This window comes from Lynx rufus, unplaced genomic scaffold, assembly GCF_022079265.1.
Source record: "Lynx rufus isolate CCGP_SWC_20201006 ecotype Redwood Valley unplaced genomic scaffold, mLynRuf1.p SCAF_12, whole genome shotgun sequence".
NCBI classification, from domain to species: domain Eukaryota; kingdom Metazoa; phylum Chordata; class Mammalia; order Carnivora; family Felidae; genus Lynx; species Lynx rufus.
This window is the reverse complement of record NW_025814826.1, coordinates 57,506,698-57,529,169: the sequence shown is the minus strand read 5'-3', so window position 1 is coordinate 57,529,169 and position 22,472 is coordinate 57,506,698. Positions and strand designations below refer to the sequence as shown.

At 53.9% G+C, this 22,472-nt stretch overlaps 1 protein-coding gene across 1 annotated transcript in view; it reads left to right on the top strand.

The window, feature by feature from the left end:
* ASAP1 (ArfGAP with SH3 domain, ankyrin repeat and PH domain 1) overlaps positions 1-16,891 on the top strand; it is a 313,489-nt gene extending 296,598 nt beyond the window's left edge. The window contains exons 25-29 of the mRNA XM_047074194.1: positions 1,628-1,697; positions 3,956-4,014; positions 9,269-9,768; positions 11,696-11,818; positions 14,205-16,891. Of these exons, the coding sequence (XP_046930150.1) occupies positions 1,628-1,697; positions 3,956-4,014; positions 9,269-9,768; positions 11,696-11,818; positions 14,205-14,279 (827 nt within the window). The 3' untranslated portion in view covers positions 14,280-16,891. The remainder of the gene's footprint in view (positions 1-1,627; positions 1,698-3,955; positions 4,015-9,268; positions 9,769-11,695; positions 11,819-14,204) is intronic.
* Positions 16,892-22,472: the final 5,581 nt, after the last annotated feature.

Below are 22,472 nucleotides of genomic sequence, written 5' to 3'. Positions count from 1 at the left end.
CCTCGTCTTCGCCCTGTGCCAGCCTCCCCCCGTCCAGGACAGGCACTGATAGAAGGTGGGAGTTTAGTACGCATCCTGGTAGCAGGCTGCTCCGCTCTGTATCACAGCTCTCACCCCTGCCAGCTACTTGACCTTGGGCTCGGCTTTACTGCTTCGTGTTTCTTCACGAACAAAGTGGAGGGGAACCGTATTACGCGTGCCGTAGACGTGATTCCCGTGATGTGCGTATACCTTACCTCACTCACAGTAAGTGCCCAATAAACGGTAGTCGCTATTATTGATAATTGCTATCGGGCCATCATGGTGGGCAGTGAAAAGTCTGTAGACTCACGGTGGAGACTTCCAGGTACGTCATGTAGCCATGTGACTTACAGCCATTGTTCACTTACCCTCGTTTCCTCATCTCCAGAATGAGGATAATGACACCAGCTGTTCATGTCGTTGTGAGGAGGAGAAGCAGTTGGGCAGCCGTAGGTGCTATGGAGCAGACCCACCACGTAGGACGCAGAGCTCAGTGCTTTGCCCAGCGCTGTCCTCTGCAGCCGCCCTCCTGTTTCTGAGCCTCCTCAGCGAAGCCCCTTCCCGGCGGCACCTGGGAGATACTGTGGGTGTCTAGGGGACGAAGGGGACCTTGGGAAAGGCAGGCAAGGAAATGAGCTAGAGCACAGAGACCACCGCCCCCCTGCAGGTTCGCCGGGATTCCTCCAGGAGAGCCTGGCAGCTTGGGGCTCTGTGCTCCTCCCACCATGGGACGGATCACAAAAGAGCCCCCTTTATTCTAGCCAGGCTTTCTGCCTTCTGGACGCAGAACACGTATCTGGTTCTGCCGCTCCGCCATGAGAAAATGCATCAGCGTTCAGGTGCATGTCCCCCAAAAGGACTCTCTGTGTTCCTCTTACCAGTTAGACACGTTTTTCTTTCATAGCACCCAACCCTGTGCAACACTCCTCTCATCCCGTGTGGTCAGTATACTTGGTGTGTGCACATCTCCCAGGCCAGATCACAGACTCTGCAAGAGCAGTGACCTTTCATTTGCTTTTGTGCCTCCTGCTCCACATTCATGCCTTGCACACGGTAGACGCTTAATAAGTGCTACGTTTGAGTGAACGATCAGATAGATTCCTGGCCGGTTATCACCACCCTGCGGAACGGTGGCCACCTCCATGTGCGCGCGCACACACACACACACACACACACACACACACACAGAGTTTGTGGGTTGTGTATTTCTTCTGAGTCTGGCTCCCAGGGCTAGTCTCCTGACACGGGAACCTCCAGGTGAGTTTGAGGTTTGACTCTTCTCTCCCTGCCCCCAAGCTGAGGACAAGATCCTGAGGCAGTAGGACATCCCCAAAGCCCCGTGACCTTAGAGGCCTCGCCTGGGAGCAGGCTGCGCATCTTTGCAACATACTCCTTTACTGGCAAGAAAAACATCGTCAGAACCCAAGCCGATGCTTTGGTTTTGTTTCGTTGTGTTTTGTTTTAAAGTTAGAAGTGCATACCGTTCTAGCTTGGGTTTTTTAAATTCCCTTCTGGAACCAAAGGGGTGCCTGTCTGCGAAGTCCTACATCCCTCTATTCCATTTCCCTGTCTGAGGATGTGACTCTGCCTCTGGTTTTCCCTGCAGGGAACGATGTGGGTCCATCATCGTCAAGTAAGACTGCAAATAAGTTTGAGGGACTATCTCAGCAATCGAGGTAAGCCGCCTTCCTGCTTTCTCCCCCGGTGGGGATCACGGGTGACTGTTGTGAATTCTAGGAATGGGTTTTAGTGGCAGTCTACCCAAAGTGTGGCCCACCAGCCGGGGCTGGTCGTGAGGAGCTCAGTGTTCACAGTGGGCACACTCACGTGTCTCGTGGCCAGTCGTGCGAGCCACTCTCGCCCAGTACATCTGTGAGCGGCACGGCTCTCCTCCATCCAGGGTCCCCGGGGGGGACAGACCCCACTTCCCTGATGTCACAGAGTCTTACCAGGAGGAGATTTTAATTTTAGTATTTTAACAAGTAGCTCTGTTTTGTTACTTTCCCTCTTGACTCCTTTTTGCAGACTTGGGAATGAAGGCAGTCCTCAGGGAAGCCCGACAGCCCAGAGGTTTTCAAACCTAACAGTAGGACTCTCTCCAAGGGCCCCGTTTGTGAGGTTTTCTTTGGCTATGCTGAAAGCAGCGTTCCTTCCTTCCCTCCTTTCACTAAAACGGGATATTTTGGAAGATCTTCTGTGGGCAACATTCACCCAATCCCGACGCAAAGGGTTTTCTCTAGAGGCCCGGTCTGAGATAAAGACACAAAGACACTTCCAGCCCCAAAACCTCGGGGAGAGAGTCAGCTGGCGTGCCGGGGTAGCTTTCCAGAGTTTTATCAAATGAGACAAAAACAAAGTCCTCATTTATTTTAGCACCACTGCCCTGTTTGGTCTTTCCAGCTCCGCAAGATAGGCCGATTACTATTTCCTCGGTTTTACAGATGAGGAAACAGCCCCGAAAGGTTGAGAGGTTAAGTGGTGGCAATGTCAGAGCTGGACTCAAACAGCTGTCCTCCAGACTCTGCATCCCATCGTCCCCTTCCCTCGCGTCCCGCCTGTCATTCCCATTCCATCGCCCGTCCGCCCCCTTCTGGGGGACGCAAACTTCAGCTCTGGGTCTTCTTCCAGAGGGGCAGAGCGTCTGACACGTACAGAGTGCTTTTTGAACGGAATCGGGCTGCTCGCACACACGCACACACGTGCACACAGTGGCGGCCTCGTGTTCGTTTCCGTGAGAAGAAGCCCGGGCCCACAGGCGTTCAGTGGTGGCCCAGGGCCCGGGGCCTGGGTCTGGAGTAACCATCGTGCTCACGTCAGTAGCCGGCAGGTGCTTCCCTGAGAAGATGCCAAGGCCGGGAACACACGCTCCAGAGGTGTTTGAGGCGAAGCCCTGTGTGTTCACTGTTTCCAGATTCACGGGGACTTCATGGCCCTCCCTGGCCTGGGGCCAGGGGATCCAGGAGCTGAGGAGAGAGCAGTTAGGACCGAGGGTGGTTGGAGGCCAGCGGCTGAGAACACGTGCACTTCATCATCTTTGACTCTGTGTTGTTTGATTGGCTTGGCTTTCCCTCTTCCTTTAAATGCAGTTAGGAGAGAAAGAGGAACAAGCCAATTCTTAGGACATCATAGGACAGAAAAAGACAAACGAGAGCTTGAAAAGGGCCCTTGGCACAGAGGACTTGGGCGCTCGGCCGCTGTTGCTCTGGGAGTCTGCAGTGCTCGGTGTCCTGAGAGTAGCTACCGCCTCTCGCTGAAGCCAACAGGTGCCACCTGCAGCCCGGGCATTTCAGCGGCGGCAGGGGCGTGGGGAGGAACATTCGATTATTTGGACCACCTGGAGTGGACTTCTGTTCCCAAGACTTGGGTGCTTTTCCCCACTCGTTGTGTAAGTGCTCCAAGAGGAAGGAGAGCTCAGGGAGAGCCTGGGGGTCTGAGAACCCAAACCATCTGCTCTGGGGCCATGGAGGATATCGGGGCTCTGCCGATGGACGGAGAGGGGTCTGAATTTATGTCCCCCCTCCCCCACCCTGGCCTGCCTTGGGACCCTCTGCTGGTCACTGAAACTCCACAGACTTCAGTTTTTCCTCACCTGGACGTGGGGGCCGAAGACTTAGGTTGAGAGACTGTATCCCATGAGAGGACTGACTGAGGTTTTGTGGGGACAGATGCTCTCAGTCGGTACCTCTGCGGACAGGTGTCCAGGGCGAAGGGCAGGCAGTTTTCACTTTCACAGGCTTGGCCTTTTCATCCTGTCCTGGGTCCTCCCCAGCCAGGCAAATCTTGAATTGTGGGAAATAGACTGTAATCTTTCGTTAAAGAAATTTTGGAAGGGTTTTTAGAGAATTCACCAAACTCCTGTGATTTCCTTGAATATTATATCATTAATGATATTCTAGCATTTTGAGATCCTAAATGATTCTTATTTATTAATCAGCACCGGCTCTGCAAAGACTGCCCTTGGCCCAAGAGTTCTTCCTAAACTACCTCAGAAAGGTAAGACTACTATCTCTCGTGTTCACTTAACTGGAGTATCACCGTGCCCTCCAGGGGACAGGTGTCTCTGTCTCTTTAGTTCATGGCTTGGTCCCAGACACCTGAAGTAGCACCTGGCAGGTGCCCAGTTAATGTTTGTTCAATGAAGAAGGATATTTATTAACTCCGATTCTGTGGTTAGCAAAACACCATACTTTTCCTAAAAACCACAGTCCTTCTCCAGAAGGCACGCGATCATCCCAGGGATGGGCATGCCATTCCCTCCCTTGCACACACGGTCAGAGACCTGGGAACCAGCACCAGCTCTACTGGTCACTCACCATGCAGCCTGGACGGTGGACCCGGAAGCTTCCCGAAGCCTCCAAGTCCTCACTTGTGAATGTGGGCAAGAATGCCTGCTTCGTGAGGCTTCGTGGGGACGAAATGAGATCATGCTTCAGAAAGCACCTCGCTGCTGGGGGGCACAGAAATTCTTCCCTGGGATGGCACCCCTCATGCAAAGCAGAGGGATGCATGCTCTGAGAAGGACAAGAAAGCAGTGTCTCTAAGTGCTGCCTCCTCTCCAAGCAAAGACACTCGGTCCTTTGACCAAATCTTCTTTAATCCTGATGGAGCTTTTCATCCGTAAGACCAGCACGTCCGTCACCTTATCTGCTCCCTCTTCTTTGTTGCCAGCTCCTGCCTGGGAGCTGGGAGAACACCCCCAGACGTGCTTGGTTCATTCTGCCTGTCCTCACCTAGGCCCACAAGGCCAGAGGACCCACGTTAGGTGCCGGTGGAGGCTAGAGGACTCGTGGCCGCTCCGTGGGTTTCGGTGGCCATGGCAAGACCTTTGACCCCAGAAGTCAAAGTGAGGGATTCGTGGCGGAGAGCTGGGATCCACCCCGCTCCAGAGGTCTTTAGTAAAGTGACATATTTGGAGGCGGGCTGCCCAGGCTCCTGTGTAGTACCAGGTGGCTGCCAGTTCATTCTCCATGGAACACAGAGGAAGCGTCCCCTGGATTTACGAAGTCTTTATCTCAAGTCATTGTTTTATTGTTGTTGTTGTTTTTTAACCTCGGCCCAGAGGGCTGTCCTGATCCCAGAGAAGTTTGAGGTGTTTCCCCGGCCCTGTCGCCACTCCTCCACAACCGGCCCCACATTCAGCCCTGCACTCTTCTCTGCCCGTCACGCCTCACCACTGATTCCTTCCACCTGCCTGTCTGGCTCCCTTCCTCCTGCACCCAAACCCTGGCGATTCTTAGCCCCTTCTGTGACACCCCCACCCTGGCCACTGCCACCTTCTCACTGTCCCACATCCCCTCCGGAGCCAGAGTCTCCCCGAGTGCTCTCCCTCACCTTCCGCGCCCCTCCTGTGCTGGCTCTGTCTGCTTGACCAGCCCTGGGCTGACTCCACGCACTTGGACGTGCTGGAGAGGCACAGTCAGGACCGTAGAGCGGTCCGAGAAGCGGTCAAGACCGCTGAGCTCACGCGGGCCTCGGGTGCGACCTGGTGCCCTCCATCCGCGGGATCTACTGACTCGCCACCACCTTAGCCCTCCGTCCTTCACACCTCCTGTTCTCCCCGAAAAAACTTCGCTTCTGCTTTCTCCGTGAACAGGACATAAGCCCACTCCGCCCCACGCTCACCACCACATGTCCCCGGCTGCCTGCACTTGGCACCCAGGAAGCAGCAGGCTGTGTCCTCAGGTGGACCCCATGCTTATGCACTAGCCCCACCCCCCCCAACTCTGGAACGGCGTTCCATGCTCGTGCTCTCTCTCTCTCAAAAAATAAAAATAAAAAATTTCTTAGTACTTTCAAATATCCAGTTTACATTTCTAATTATCTCATAAATGCCTGTCTTTTTTTTTTTTAATTTTAGAGCTCGAGTGGGGAAGAGAGGGAAACGGGGTGGGGGGGGGGGGAGAGAGAGAGAGAGAAAGAGAGAGAATCCCAAGCAGGCTCCACTCTCAGTGCAGAGCCCCACACAGGGCTCCATCCCACAACCCTGGGATCATGACCTGAGCCACAATCAAGAGTCGGACGCCCAACCAACTGAGGCAACCCACACCCCCCCCCTTTTTTTTTCTTTAACAAATCGTTTAAGATTTGTTAAGATAAGATCGTTAAGATAGAATGAAATAAGGTCCACATGTTAACACCTGACTGATTTGTCTCTTGAGCGTCTTGGCTCATGGTTTCCCTTGCATGTCTCTCCTTTTCCGGTGATTTGTTGTGGAAGGAACTGGGTTATCTGTCCTCACAGGTTTCTCCAGTTTGGAATTTGCTGACCGCATCCCCATGCGGTTGTTTTAACACGTGCCTGTATTCTCTGGTTCTCCTGTCAGTTGGAAGTGGGACCTAGAGACCCAGTCAGATACAGGTTCAGACCGTAGCAGAGCTACCGCCTGGGGGCTGGGTGTCCTCTTGTCCAGAGGCGGACGCCGTCTGATGGTCTCTCTTTGTGGGAAGCGTGCAGCTGTCAGTGCTCAAAGCCTGGATCCAGTCCTCCCCCCTGTCAAAACCACTCCGCGAGGCCGGTGGCCGGCAGTCGAGTATCGGCCCAATGTCACACAGCCTGTGTGCAGCAACCCCTTCTGTTGGGAGTCTGGGCCAGGAGTTTGCAGGGTTTTTCTTCCTCTGCCTCCTGTTCCTCAGTTATGCTCTTAGAAGCCATTCTCAGGAGTAGAATGATCACGGCCAAGGGAAGAGTGTTTAATAGGCCGGACTCTGGGTCATGTTGCTTTCCAAAGGGGCTGTATCCACATGCTTTCCACCCAGTCCAGCCCGTGCGAACCAGCTACACCATAACCTCCCAGGTTTCTGCAAGGAGTGGGGGTGGAGGGTGGAATTCTCATTCCTTTTTTGTTCTTACTGGGCCTCACTCTAGCAGCATGCTCTCTGGAGTCCAGTTTGCGGGGAAAATCAGCTTGTCAACCCTTCAGAGTTAAAAAGGCAGTTCAGAAAGGACTTTTAATTCGAGAGGGGAAAACGCAAAACCAGCTTGGAAATAGAATAGCCAAAGGTTGGGCAAGCTTCCCTAGAGAAGAAACTCCTTATTTTGTTTCTACCTATTACACAAGTACATGTATTCATTCCAGAAGATTTTTCAAAAAATACAACCAAAAAGAGAAGAAAAACACAAATCACCCGAAGTCTTCTATCTGCCAACGTAAAAACAGTTTGGTATATATCCTTTATTCTGTGCTTTGTTTTAGGTTTCGATTTAAGCTGGAGTTGTTGTTGGTTTTTTTGGTTTTTTTCACACAACAAATCAACAACATTCTCCGTAACAAATTACACACCATCCGGCTTTTACGGCTGCGTCATAGTCCATTGTCGGGTGCCATTAGGGGCTGGGTAGGCCTGGTCATTCTACGTCCACACAGCATGAGGCTTTGGTGCTGTGACCGGTGCGGTGCTGAGCATTCAAGCGCGAGCATCTCATGGCCTGGCTTTGATCCTTTTTCTAGGATAGATTCCTGGCACTGGAGCTGCGTGGTTTGGGGTTCTCTCTGCCCAGGCCTTAGTGTCTGTTCCCCCAGGAGTGGCTCACAGAGAGGCTTGCCACGCCCACCGCCCCGGGGGATCCCCCAGCTTTGCCCCGTCATTGCCAGCCTCTGCCTTGCGCCCACCCCGTTTGTGACTTGCGAGAGAGGAATCTGGCTTGCTTTAACTCTTTGAGCTCAGCCACACCAGCTGGAGCTCAAGGGCCAGCCCGCGAGCAGCGTGCCCTTGAATTTGATTTCCTTAGGAAGGGACATGGCTGAGCAGGCCATGAGCAGAAACAGCTACGGTACAGCCTGTGACAGTTTACAACACCAGCGTTCATCTTTTGTTTCTTTTTTTTTTAAATAAATTTTGAGAATATCTTTGGGAATATGTTGTACTTTTAGAGTAGCGTCCTTAGTTTGACTTTCTCCATGTGCCTTAGTCAGCTACTTCCTTGCTGAATGAATGTCTACTGTGTACTTGGCTCTGTACCAGGAGCCCGAGTTATAAGAATAAGTGAAAATGCGAACCCTCGCCTCCAGCAACCCTGTCTGACAGTGTGATAATGCTCTCATATAATGCTTAGAGCCTGCCAGGTCCTGTTGGCAAACTCTTGACCTGTACTGACTCATGTTTTAGAAATAAGGAAGGTGAGGCACAGGGAGGTTGTGTAATCTGCCCAAGATCACACAGCAGGTAAGTACCGGGTGGAGTGGCCTTGGACGTGTCCGTAGGATCTTGGGTCCTACCAGTAGAGCTGTGGGTATGGTTTGACGAACTGGAATCCCCAGGCGGTGCGGTATTCCGGCCGCAGCCACACAGGGAGTGGGGGGGACCTGCCTAGGAAATCCTCCCAAACACATTAAATAGGCAGAAAACAAAGTTGCAAAGTACGTGAAAATGCCACGTAGGGTTTTTAAAAGATACATTCGTAAGTACAAGGACCTGTGTCACCAAAACGTAGCAGAGGTTACCTCGAAGGATTGGGGTGGGTGAGGGGAGAAGCCTTTTCATCTCTTACCTTATGTAGCATGTGAAACGTGTGAACGTGAGGAATTCCTCATAAATTATGAGACAGCCACAGAACAGAACGCAACATTAAAAAGTACATACTGTTGCCAAAGGAACTTCATTGAACTGGCAAATACTCTTCCTAAAGCAGCATATAGATAAAGGCAGATAAACATTTTATCTGTGAAAAACATACAGAAAAGTCCAGGAGGAAATATGACCCAGTACCGTATTTTTTTGTTTATTTATTTGGGAAGGAAGGGGCAGAGAGAGGGGGACAGAGGATCTGAAGTGGGCTCCGTGCCGACAGCAGAGAGCTTGACATGGGGCTCAGACTCCCAAACCTCAAGATCCTGACCCAAGCCAAAGTCGGATGCTTAACCGACTGAGCCACTCAGACACCCTGTCCCCTTACTTTAAATGGCTACATTTAGGTGGTAGGCTTGTGGAAAACTTTATAACCTGTTTGTATTATGGTTGCTGTTTTTTTTTTTTTTTAATTTAAACAGTCATGTTTTTTAAATTCTGGATTAGTTTGCACATCCCGTTCCTACATAACTGAGGTGTGAAATAACACACTGTAATGTGGACGCCTTCCAAGCCTCCAACTTTTATCTTCTAAGGACGGGCAGTGTGTGCCTGGGTCCGGCCCCGGAGCAGGCACTCACTGTCCCTCGGTCCTCCTGGGGACTGATGGATGGAGGGGGCAGCGCTTCCCCGCCTCGTGGTGCCCTCCAGTGACCTCCCTCTCTGTGGTTGCTTCCCACAGTGGCACTAAGGAAAACAGAAACCAGCCATCACCTCTCCCTGGACAAAGCCAACATACCGCCCGAGATCTTTCAGAAGTCCTCACAGTTGGCAGACTTACCGCAGAAGCCACCACCCGGAGACCTGCCCCCCAAGCCCACAGAACTGGGTCCCAAACCCCAAATTGGAGATTTGCCTCCTAAGCCGGGAGACCTGCCCCCCAAGCCCCAGCTGGGAGACCTGCCCCCCAAGCCCCAGCTGGCAGACTTACCCCCCAAGCCACAGATGAAGGACCTCCCTCCCAAACCGCAGCTGGGAGACCTGCTGACGAAGTCCCAGGCTGGGGACGTGTCGCCCAAGGCCCAGCAGCCCCCAGACGTCACCCAGAAGTCACACCCGGTGGATCTCTCCCCGAACGTGCAGTCCCGAGACGCCATCCAAAAGCAAGCATCCGAAGACTCCAACGACCTCACGCCCACTCTGCCAGAGACGCCCGTCCCGCTGCCCAGGAAAATCAATACGGTGGGTAGGCGCCGCGTTTGAGGCTTTCACGAGCCCGCTGCTGCGCTCTGGGGCCCCGCGGGAGGGCACGTGCTCCAGCGGGCCCAGAAGCAGCACAGGCCTGCTCGCCTCCCCTGGCATCGAGCCAGAGCAGAGCCCGGCGGTCAGGGACATGGGCGTTGCACTCCAGCGGGCGGGCCTCAGGACCTGCCTTCGGAGCACGCTCCGACTGCGTGACCTGGGCCCGTTACTTACCCTCTCGGAGCCTCAGTTTCCCCGTACACAGAAAGGAGCCAGTGCAGTCACCGAGCCAGCTCACAGGCAGTTAAGTGCAGTGACAGTGGCACCAAGCTGGCACCTTGCAGACACTCAGCTCTAAGAGCCTGGAGGACCAGAGTCCTCCTCTCCTAGAGTCACAGGAGAGCAGGTTCCGTCTCCAGATTCTGCAGATCTGCTCTCTGCTTCTCGCCGCATCTTCCTGAAGGAGGTGGAGGCAAAGCCCAGGGGACTTGCATGTGCAGAACTTGGTTGAAATCTCACACTCCCTCGTTTTCATGAAATGCTTCCTACTCTGTAATATGTCGGTTTTATTCTAATATAAAAATGCTTTTTGCCCAAAAAACCCTTCTTTGGGGCAGGGCTCCAGGAAGACTCAGCGTGCCGTTGGTGGGGGGCACTGGCGGCCCAGGCCAAGGAGCACAGTCCCCGAGGGAGCAGAAGGGCCGCCCGCTGCGCGCGGTTCTGCCCTCGCCCTCTGTAAGAACAGCGTTGCAGCAGAAGTGTGTCCCTTCCGCCCCGCAGGAGAGGAGGGACGAACACAGCCCGCTGTCCACGGCTCGGAGGCCGCCCTGGGCGGTGTGGCACGTGTGCTCACTCTCCCCGAAGGCAACCTCCCGAGACCCCGGGCGCCGCTGCTGGCCTTGCCGGGTGCAGTTGCCGGCCCACACCACGCGCTTGCACGGTTGTCTGACGCTGTCGTTTCATCCTCCCCATTGTAAATTCTCGCCTACGGGCCTTAGAGCTGAGACGCCTTGGCCGCCGCTCCTCCGGCGTCACCGGTCCCGGGAGGGGCTGCAGACAGGAAGGGGGTGGCTGAGGGACAGCCCAGAGCATGCAAAGGAGGAGTCAGCTGACCCAAAACACTGAGAGACACTGCTCGGTTTTGGGGGGTTTTTAAATGAGAGAGAGAGAGACACAGCACAAGCAGGGGAGGGGCGGGGGGGGGGGGGACACAGAACCTGAAGCAGGCTCCAGGCTCTGAGCTGTCAGCACAGAGCTCGACGGGGGGCTCGAACCCACGAACCGTGAGATCATGACCTCAGCCGAAGTCGGACGCCTAACCGACTGAGCCACCCAGGCGCCCCACACCTCGCCTTTTGTAATACTAATTATTTAACGAGCAGGGCACCAGAAACCTCCTTTCGAAGATGATTTCTCTATTTCTGTCTTTCTGTTTGCAAAAAACCAGAACAGATAAAAGCCCAAGGGAAAAGCGATCAGACGTTAATACATTGTTGGGAACTGCCTGGAAGCCTCCCACCCAGGCTGCTGCATCCTGGTTCCCCAGCATGTGCTGACTTGGTACTTTGCGTGAGGGGACTGAGAAATGTGTTCATGTCGTGCGTTCAGTCTGCAGAGGATGCACATTCTTCTTTACATCATGTTTCCCGGCACCATTTTTACCCTCTGCTGTCATCTCGGCAAGCTGCTGTTGTGGGTGGGGGGAGGGCAGGGTGCCTCATGGCTTTCGGTGGAGCTGCATTTTGATCCCCGCCCATAATTCGCTCCGTCCCAGAGCTCGGGGAAGAGGGAGGGGGCGCACAGCACCTGGGCGCCTGGCAGACCGGCCTCCCCTCCCACAGGGGAGAAGTCGAGGCTCGGGGAGGTTAAAGCCCACGCCGAGGTCTGCGTGTCTTTTTTCAGCTAAAACCCAGTTTCTTTATTGAAGGGCAAAAACAAGGTGAGGCGAGTGAAGACCATCTACGACTGCCAGGCGGACAATGACGATGAGCTCACCTTCATGGAGGGGGAAGTGATTGTGGTCACGGGGGAGGAAGACCAGGAGTGGTGGGTACGTACCAGGGGGCGGGGGGTAGGGGGCGGGGGGTGCCCGCCCCGCGATGAGGAGCAGCGCCCGGCGCCAGGATCCTGCCGGCCGCCTCGCTTACCCTCTGGTGTGGTCGCTGGGTGTCTTCTGTCACCGCTGTCGTGCTAGGAACAGAGCCGTGGGGCTTCGAAACTGGGTCAGGAGAATTACCGCACGCACGCGTGTGCTTTACCCTTGTTATCATGCCCCCCGTGAGCCGCAGGTATTTGCTGCTGTTTCACTGGAAGAGCTCAGGACTGTTCAGCATGGTAGGCAGCTGGATTCGGGAGCGTCTCTGACCCCGAAGCCCAATGCCCTGCTCCCCAGAACACACCGTCCCGGGCTCAGGCTCGGAGGCCTGCGTCCCTGTTTACCACTGCCCTGTCCCCAGGCTCGGTCCTTAATCCAACCTGCAGGCCTGTCTTTGTAAAGTGGGCCATCAGACCTTCCTCACTTGATTTTAGAGGATTAAGTGAGAATATCTATAAAAATCCCTTTTTCATTAAAACTGCTGCCCAGGTGTCAGAACGGAAAGGCACCGTCACCCTCACACAGCGGCTGTTTGGAGATTCTCGGTGGCTGTAAGGGCAGCCGACAGGTCTATGCTGTGGGCCACGGGAGTGGGCCTCCCGTGACAACTGGCCGGAGGCATCGGGGATGGTGTCCTCTGATCGTTCCCAGCATCAGCCTGCACCCCACCTGCCCAGAGGGACCCCGTTCTGTCTGCTGGGAAGGGCCCTGTGGTTCACAGTTGCCAGCAGAGCCTGCTGGGGCCCAGAGCACACGCGCACACACACACACACACACACACACACACACACACGTGTGTACCTTTGGCTTTTCTGCCTTTGGGCCTGGAGAGTGACTGCAGATTCTCGATCACAGCGGCAGAGATTTTGCTGGGACTGAAGCAGTGACTCTGGGGACCTGGGAAGCGGGGACGCTCTGGGCCTCTGGCAAGTAGGAGCCAGGGTGCTGGGAGAACAGAGCTGCTGGCCTGAGTGTCAGGAGTGCTGAAGCTGGGAAGCCCCGGCTGGAGGGATGAGGTGCCTCCCCCCTGCTCCAGAGGGACAAGTGGGGATAGCCCCGGGCCCCTCCTGCCTCTGTTAGGATCGGGCCTCCTCCTGGGGTGGAGCCTGCTAGAGAGTCATGACAAGGAGATGGGCTCTGAAGACCCCGTGGGAGTCACTCACAACGCTCTGTGGCCTCGGATGAGGCATGTCCCTTCTGGCGGCCCGTTTCCTGCTCAGAAATGGGCCGTGAGTAACCCCTCCCCACAAGGATGCCCTTTGATGATACGGTGATGTGATTAGAAGCAAGCGGGACCAGATCCCTTGCTAAGAAAGTGGTGACGACAGCAGAGGATCCAGGGGGAGTAAGCGGAAAGTTTTTAGTGTCAGCACATCTGCCAGAGCAGACCTAAAACTAATGCCGTGCGCGGCACCAGCGATTTCTGACGGACAGAACCCTCTCACGTGCCTGACGCCCGCCGAGCAAGACGCCCGAGGTGAGCAGGTCAGGTCTTACGTTAGCTCCACCTCCCAGGCGAGAAGCCCATGCCCCACGGCCCAGGGGGGCCCCGGGGGCTGCCCCAGGTCAAAGAGCCGGTGAATAAAGGAACCAGCCCTGGGCTCCCCCCACAGCTCCTGCCTCAGCCGCCGTCCACATTGCGGGTGTTTCGTAGATGAAAATGAGAGCTGACCTGGTCCCTAAGGCCACCGTCCGTCCACTCTCTGCTTTTGTCCTTTAAAGCCAGTGTGCGTGTCCTCTTTGTTCTGAAGGCTCGTGACAGGATTCTCCTTCATGCAATTAACGGGGGCCTAACTGAGCTAATTAGGAGGTTCTTGCTGGGCACTGTGGCTCACAGGCTCGGGCAGCAGACCGTAAAGTGACCCCAGGCCACCGTCCATCTCAGACCCTATCGGTCTCCTTCCCCCACAGCAGCCAGAACGTGCAGGTCTGGTCCGCAAGCCAGCCCTTCGCATCTGTGTGGGTCTTCGTGTAACCTCGCCAGAGTCCTGAGGAGAAAGGGTCCTTTAGCCCCATTTTTCAGACAAGGCTTAGCAAGGCTTGTGCGAGGAAGCTCAGCGGGAGAGCCGGTTGAGCGCCCCGGTTAAGAGCGTGGACTGTGGAGTCTGCAGCCCGTGTGGGACCGCGGGCAGGTCCTCCCGCCCGCGCGCGTGGACGCTCCCCTCCCTTGGGGCTGGTGTGCGGGCGCCGTGAGGTCCCGGAGAAGCGCTGAGCGTGTCCTACCTTCTTCTGTTATTGCTGCACGTAGTTTATTGTCATTAGCGCCCTATAGCTCACCAGGTTGGGGGGCACCCCAGGCCCGTGGGCCACCTGCAGACTGACGACTCTTTTCTCCCCGCAGATCGGGCATATCGAAGGACAGCCTGAGAGGAAGGGGGTCTTTCCCGTGTCCTTTGTTCACATCCTGTCTGACTAGCAAAGAGCAGGACCTTGAGATTGTCCACATCTTCACGCAAGACTGCCGCCTCCACGTACTCCCGTGCACACGTGTATATAGCTGCTGTTACAGAACGAGGGACTCACTCCAGGGCCACCTCAGGAGGGGAACGTAGTGTGTGTTGTAAATAGTCCGTGGTCTTCCGCCTTCGCCAGTATTAGGGTAGCCCTGGGACCCGGCGCGCCTTACTGGTTTGCCAAAGCCATCCTTGGCATCTAGCACTTAACATCTCTATGCTGTTCTCCGAGCAAACAGACAAAAACAGGAACATAGCAACTGCTGGCTTCGCCAGGAGAAGTGGTCTCCAGCAGCCGTCGAAAGGCGTAGAATTGACTCGTGTTCCTAACAAAACAGTATTCTCCATTGTGTTACTGAAAATGCAACGTTAGCAGAGAGGTGGGTTCTGTTCTCCAGGTGAAATTAGCTCCATGACAGAACGGCCTGTAGCGGTCTGTGTGCACGGTTCACAGCCACAAAAACCTACTTGGGTATTTATTACAGAGAAGTGCTCGGTTAAACCTAAGTGTTGCTCCTTCAGCAAAATAAAATACTCACCGGCCCAAACCCTTTGGTGGCAGTTGACCGTCCCCACCGCCTCGGGCAGGCTAGGCGCGGTCTGTTTATCCTGTCTTACGGTGACGAGTGCCCGCCCCTGAGATATTACCTCATTATGCAGAAATAACATATCCTTCACGACTATTTTGACAAAAGCTTAAAACACATCTGGTGAAGTTCAACTTTCAGGAACCGAGGACCGCCAGGAAACATTAGCCTCTACATTATGCATGCATTTAGAAGCTTACCTGAAATCTGCCTTTTATAAAGGAACAGTACGGACAAGTTGAACTGTACATTTTTTAAACTTGATCGCCATTAAAGCAGAAATTATAAGGTTGCGACAATACCCGTTTCTAGTCAGTCATTTGGCCTTCTCAGAGCGTGAAGCTGCATATCACGTTATGAATTAGCATCCTCCCGATGTGTTAAAGCACCTGATACACCAGTTTAAATTCATTATTTTGTCAGTTTTGTCCTTGATCAATTTAAACCTGTAAAAGAGGATTCAAGAAGAATTTAACAGTCGGCCCTTCACACGGCTTCCCCCCCACCGCCCCATAGAATCCGGGTGCTGAAGCCAGCCTCCTGTTCCTCCGTGCTTTTGATGACACCCGAGGCGTAGGTGAGGCTTCCAGCCTTAAGCTGACTTCAGTAAACCCGTTCCCTTCAAGGCAGGTCGCGGCCAAGTGCTCGAACGCCGCCGTGAACCGGCGCTCTTCCCGCAGCGAGGCTCCCTCCGTGTTCTCTCCGTCCCAGTCGTGGCCATCAGGCCGCTGAGGGCGCCCTGCGCGCTCGGTCTTGTCCGCCGGTCTGGATTCTGAAAAGAACACGTTCTTTTCAGCGTTCCCCAGTCGGCGGGGCCGCCCTCTGGATTCCGAGGCCCGTGTGTCCTTGTGGCATCACGTTTGCTTAAACCGCTTTGTTGGCAACAGCATAGAAAGCTGGTGTTCTTAAGCAGGGAACCTCGGCAGCGCGTGGTTTAGAAACGCTCGTTTCACAGACGCGCGCTCCCGCCCGCGCCCGTGGGAAAAGCCCCCTCGACCACAGCCACAGCGCCGCTCAGTGAGTGGTAGGGAGCCCGGCTCTGCTGAAGGGATCGCCGCGAAAACTCCGAACACCCACCTCACAAAGAAACCTTGCGTGAACGCACCTGCACCGCGACTTCCCAGCTGTTCCTGGAAAGTGGTTTTGAGCAGTTGCTGGCCCGGCGGCCCCCGCGAGCCGCGCACAGCCCGCCAGCGTCGGGAGCCAGGCGGCGCACGGGGCCGTCGGCCCAGGAAGGCGCCGTCCCAAGTCACGGAGCGTCCTGGTTCATTCAAGTACGCGTTCCGAGTTGCATTGAAGAACCGTTCGTCTCTGTGGCCTACGGTATTTTCAGCCGATCTCAAAATAAACTGGTTTTCTAAAAAACTCAAAACCTAGATGTCTAAAATTACACGGAGTCCTTGTCTGTTCTTTCTCCTCCTTCCACAGATGCAGTTGTTTCTTTGGGTTTTTTTCCAATACCTTCTGTGTTTTTCTTTCTGGTTTTTTGATTTCTGTGAGGAATTTGCGTTCTGTCTAATCCAGCTTACCGCGAGACATAGGAAAGCTAGGGACAAGTACCTTTGGTGATCTTGGTCGAGTTTGAACCTTTGTTCTGAAACTCAGCGAGCCACTATCTGCAATTTCGTACATGATATAGTATTTTGAAGGTATGGAACCTTATGGGGAAAAAAAAATAGTTAATTAGTTCTTTTTTCCCCCAGAGGGGAAAGTTACGTTCTGCAAATAGCCTGTGTCTTATTTTACTGTTGAACAGCAATTGCTATTTATTTTTTTATTGCCTAGAACTTCTACACGTTGTATAGGAACCCTGTAGTGCCGCTAGATAAATTCCACACTCTCGTCTGGGTGTTACCACGAGGCATCAGTACACTTGTCATTTCACATGGAGTTAATGTGACCGTTCTTCAGTACTGTATGTGTTAATTTCTACTTTTTTTAATATTTAAAATTGCTTTTAAATAAACATATTCTCAGTTGATCCCAAACATCTGAAATCAAGCCATTTTGTGAGTCGTCCACTCTGTTCCATTCGGAGAGAATCAGGGCTCTTGCTTGGCTGTGCTTTGGGGCGGCGGGTGGGTGGGTCGATAACAGGGCCATTCCAGCTCCCGTGTCAAAGCTTTGGAGACAGAAAGATGTCCATCACTTTCCTGGGCTTACAAAACAAGTCCTCTGCATTTTGTCCGCCCCCCCCCATTCCCACTCCCACCTCCATGCACCCACTTCTCCTTTTTATGTGAAGAGGGAAGAGCCCTGCCCCCCCCAGCAAGAGGCACACACCTCTCAGCTTTACAGAGTTTAAAAAGGAGGGGGGCGCCTGGGTGGCTCAGTCGGTTGAGCGTCCGACTTCGGCTCAGGTCATGATCTCACGGTTTGTGGGTTTGAGCCCCGCATCGGGCTCTATGCCAACAGCCTGGAGCCTGCTTCGGATTCTGTGTCTCCCTGTCTCTCTGCCCCTCCCCTGCTCATGCTCTGTCTCTTTCTGTCTCAAAAATAAATAAAACATTAAAAAAAAAAAATTAAAAAGGAGGCCCAGAAAGCCTCACTGCCCTGCAGGACATGCCGCGGCTGATAAACAACCGAGTCTGGGTCCAAGTGAGTGGTTCTGGCCCCGGTGCCGTCCTAGGATCCGTTGCAGCGTTCCAGCCTGGAAGCAGAGGTGGCAAACGGCTGGAGGCGACAGCACTGAACACTCTCGAGTGTTGGCCTGGCATTCCTTCGGGTTCCTCGTTGGTGGAGGTTAGTGCCTATCACACACCTAGACCAGATAAAGCCCACAGACGGTGCTGACGGGGAAGATGGGCTTTGGTGTGGACACCAGTGACTATCAGGCTGTTTCTGGGACAGGCTAATGTAATTATCCGGATAGTTCAGGCAAAGGGGAAGCCGGCTTTCTCTCGAATCAGCGCTGCGGTGGTTACATCGGTTCCATATTGTTTTAAACCTGGTAGGTGTCTGTCTGAAATGAACGGACTTGCCCCCCTTGGAGGCAGCCCCTCCAGGATGCTGCGAGCTGCCACGGACATTCCTCCCCCAGTGACGCCAGAAACCAGAGGAACTCTGATCTCCCTGCCTTCGGCCCTTTGAACGCTAGACGGTTGATGAGCCTGTGTTTCCCGTATGCGCATTCAGTCTCCTGTGCATCGAAAATCCTCGAGGCACATCTTCAGATGAGGAAATCCGCTCATGGGGCTGAAGGGACTTGCTCAAGGTCACTGATGGCAGCAGGGCGAGCCCAAGTCCTTGTGGCCTCGGCAACAGCCTCCTCCCACCCCCACTCCCTGCCCTACTTGTTTCTCCTCTTCCCCAATCCTAGATCTTCCTTCCGGAATGTGGCCTGCGTGGGTAGTGGAGACGGTAGTTCTAATTCAACCTCTCCTATTTTGCCTCCTCCCCACTGCGTGTGTCCTCACCCACCCGGGCTGGTATCTGACCTTTCCAGGTCTCAGCATGTAGGTAACTCAGGGCCGAGGGGCTCCAGCTGACCATGTGCTCACTCGCACAGCCCCATGGAGGGGACACGTTGAGTCCGGCCTGTCCAGCAGCAGCCTGGGCTGGGGGGGAGGTTACCTTACCTTAAATATCCGAGCTCGTACATTCCCCAGATATTCTCTGTGTGTCGAGACGATGCCAGACCTGTAGTTGCAAAGACGAACCCCAGAGCTCTGTCCCTGAGAAGCCCTCAGGGGGAGGGGGACAGAGAAGCACTGATGACCGTGGGGCCCACCCGGTGGGGGGTGTCCTGGGGCCCTCAGTCTGCGCTCCTGCTACAGGCCCGCGCTGACCGAGAGGGTGAAAGGCAGAGAGCTCGCATGGAGGCTGGCGGGAGAGCGATGCTCCCCTACGACGGCTGGAGCAGCGCCCCCCCCCCCCCGCCCCAAGTAACAGGTGCACCCGCCTGCCCCAGTGACCGCTCACCTGCACTGAGGCCCTGGGGCACGGCCAGACTCATCTCTGTAGCACCAGGAACCTGGACTGGTCTCCTCCCCTCTTTAAAGACAAGCAGGCTGCAGCTTAGGGAGGTCAAGTCGTAACTGGCCAAGAGTCAAGTTGCTACCAAAGGGCGGGGACCAGACTTGAACCCTGAGGTCAGGGCCCGTGTGGCCGCCAGCCATGACCCCGCGCTGCCTGTGTGCTGCTAGTACGCTCCCTGGCTGCCATTTCTGAAGGGAACTCGGGTCAATGCCACCCACCCCCAGCCTTCTATGGACAGGTTAGCCCCACAGGCAGGGGTGAACCACGAAGTGCAATGAAGTAGGTGGATCCGAGGGCCCTGCGGGGGAGTATTCCTTAGATCTGCTCTGCAGCGGGAGCCAGGGGTCAGGCCGGCACGCGGGGGGGCCTGGTGCGCATAAAAGTGACCAGGAAGGCAACAGTGAGCAAGCCAGTGTATATCTGTGAGCACAGCAGCCCCGTGTGCAAACATTGAAACACTTAAGCTCCTGAAAACAGGAATTAAAGCTCAGATAAACACAGCTGTTTTGCAAAAACCTTACCCCACAGCAAACCCTAGGCAGAGGCTCAGGAGGCCAAAACTCTGACCTGCAAAACCGCCTGGGGAGAAAGCTTGCCGGTGGGCAAGCTTCTGTGGGCAGAATTTTGCATGTTGCTTCATAGGTCCAAGTGGATCTGAGAATAAGCCGTCTGCACGCTGAAAATACGTTAAGGCCAGGTTCTCAGGCTGGGTGGCTAGCATCATCGGGGCGGGTGGGGCGGGGGGGGGGCTTCAGTATTCAAGTCAGACTCCGGGGCCCTGTGCCTGGAGATTCGGGGTCGTTCTGAGCCTGCATCTAGCCGGCATCCACAGGTGATTCCCACGCACCAACCGGGGGCACGGTCCCTGTCATCCTCAAAAACGACAAGAACTTGAAACCTCACTTTCCCCAGGGACAGGTGAGAGATCAGAACCACAAATGTACGCAAAGCTCGACACGCAGTTGGTCCTTGCTAGGCATCCCTTGAGTGAGTGAACGCAGGAACCCGGCAAAGGCACCGGCTGTTGGGGGAGGGGGAGGGTCACGTTAGCAGGGGAAGCATCGTGCTTTCAAGGGCGTGGGGAGCACCCACCCCAGCGAGGGCCAAGGCCAGGGAGCCTCTGATCCACATTTGCTCTGCCCACTTGCACTGCATATTGCTGACTCCCACCCAGTAAACAGGCGGCTTGACAATGGACCTCTTTTTATGGCGCACTAAGCCTCAGAACAAAGATTCACAAGAATGCATTGTCCAAATGTGCAAGCTTCGTTCCTGCTCAGCTGGAACCACTTAGAAAACTCAGACGCCAGGACTCCCCTGGCCTGCCCTGCCGCCTGTACCAGCAGGGATCTCGTTTCGCGGCTCCAGAGAGAAAGCTCTAGAGGTGACAGAGCAACAGGTGTATATGCCGCCTTTCCTGCTCTCCCTTCCAGGCTAGTGTCGGCGGCCTGGGGTTCACTTTCCCGCCTGAAGCCAAGGCCTGGTCTGGTCCGTGCCAAAGTGGAAGGTGCTGGGGTGGCGGGCCAGCTTGCAAGGAGAGGGAAGATAAGGCAGGAGGCAGAAAATAGGAACAGAGTGAAAGTGAGATCGGCTGAGAATCTGTCTACCGAAGCTGAACTTGCCCCTGGACCCGTAGACTCCCCGGGAGAAAATGTGTGCTCACGCTGGCCGAAAGAATAGACTGTCCTTAGCAGGACTATTATAACGGTAGAAACCTAGAAACCGCCCAAATGTCCATCAACAGTGCAACGGCCGTGTAACCTGGGGATTCATCGCACCATGTGATGAGGATGATCATTATACAGACAGTAGAGATGAATGTCCCAGGGTCGAGTGCAAGACTCCAGACTCTAAATTAGAGTTCACCTTCGATTCTACGTAACAAAAAGAAACAATGTATCTATGTGGTTACAAGTCGGAATCGGGGTTGCCCAAAGGGAATCCTGCAGGAGACGCTGGGGGACCGACTTCGGGGTACAGATCCTATTCTATTTGTTCCTCTGGGTGCAGCTCACACGCTTCTTCACTTTGTGAAAATTCACTGAGCTGTTCACTTGTGATATGTGCGCTTTCTTCATGTGTTATTCTCAGGGGCATGCTGATAAATGTGTAGCCAGCTCTCAAAGTAAAATATTTAGAAACCCTTATCTGTAGCATCTCCCAATTCTGGCCGTGTGAGTGCCTCTAGCACGGCTGATTACAAACTGCTAATGTGATGCCCCTGAATGCCAGGTCGGGAAAAGAGGCACAGATTGTCTAGTCCATCCTTGCAAATTGGGTTGAGCCAGCTCCAGGGGTCTGCTGGTTGTACTTCAACAAAAGTTTTTTGTTTTGCTTTGCTTTGCTTTGTTTTGTTTTGTTTTAAAGGAAGCCTGGGGCACCTGGCTGGTCGGTAAAGCCTGTGACTCTTGATCTCGGGGTTGTGAGTTCAATCCCCACAATGGGCATGGAGCCCATTTAAAATAAAGGTTAAAGGGGCGCCTGGGTGGCTTAGTCGGTTAAGCGTCCGACTTCAGCTCAGGTCACGATTTCTCCGTCCGTGAGTTCGAGCCCCGCATCAGGCTCTGGGCTGATGGCTCAGAGCCTGGAGCCTGCTTCTGATTCTGTGTCTCCCTCTCTCTCTGCCCCTCCCCCGTTCATGCTCTGTCTCTCTCTGTCTCAAAAATAAATAAACGTTTAAAAAAATAATAAAATAAAATAAAATAAAGGTTAAAAATAATAATAAAGGGGCACCTGGGTGGCTCCCTTGGTTAAGTGTCTGACTCTTGATTTCAGCTCAGGTCATGATCTCACAGTTTGTGGGTTCGAGGTCCACGTCGGGCTCTGTGCTGACAGCTCGGAGCCTGGAGCCTGCTTCGGATTCTGTGTCTCCCTCTCTCTCTGCCCCTCCCCTGCTCACGCTTTCTCTCTTTCCCTCTCTCTCTCTCTCCCTCTCTCTCCTCCTCCTCTCAAAAATAAACATTAAAAAATTTTTAATTAAAATAATAATAATAATTAAAATTAAAAGCTAAGTCTGCTCAGATGCAAAGGTGAGCCCTTGATGACCTCGCTACCTGCTTAACATCTGTCACCTACCTCCCCACCTCTCTTCTTTTTTAAACATACAACAGCTTGGGGCGCCTGGCTGGCTCAGTTGGTAGAGCATGTGACTCTCGATCTTGGGGTCGTGAGTTTGAGCCCCGTGTTGGGTGTAGAGATTACTTAAATAAAACTCAAACATATAACAGCTTCAATTGCAATATAACTCACAGACCATACAGTTCGCCCATTTAAAATGTACATTTCGATGGTGTTTAGTGTATTCCCAGAATTGTACAACCGTCACCACACTTAACTTTAGAACATTTCATCACCCTGAGAAGAAACCCCATATCCGTTAGTCACTCCCCATTTCCCTTCAGCTCTTGACAACTGGTAATTTACTTCCGGTCTATATAGGTTGGTCTCCTTTACACATTTCATATAAATGGAATCATAAAATATATGGTCCTCTCTGGCTTCTTCTACTTAGCATAATGTTTTCAAGGGTCATCCATGTTGTCGAATATATCAGTATTTCATTCCTTTTCATTGCCAGATAATATTCCACCC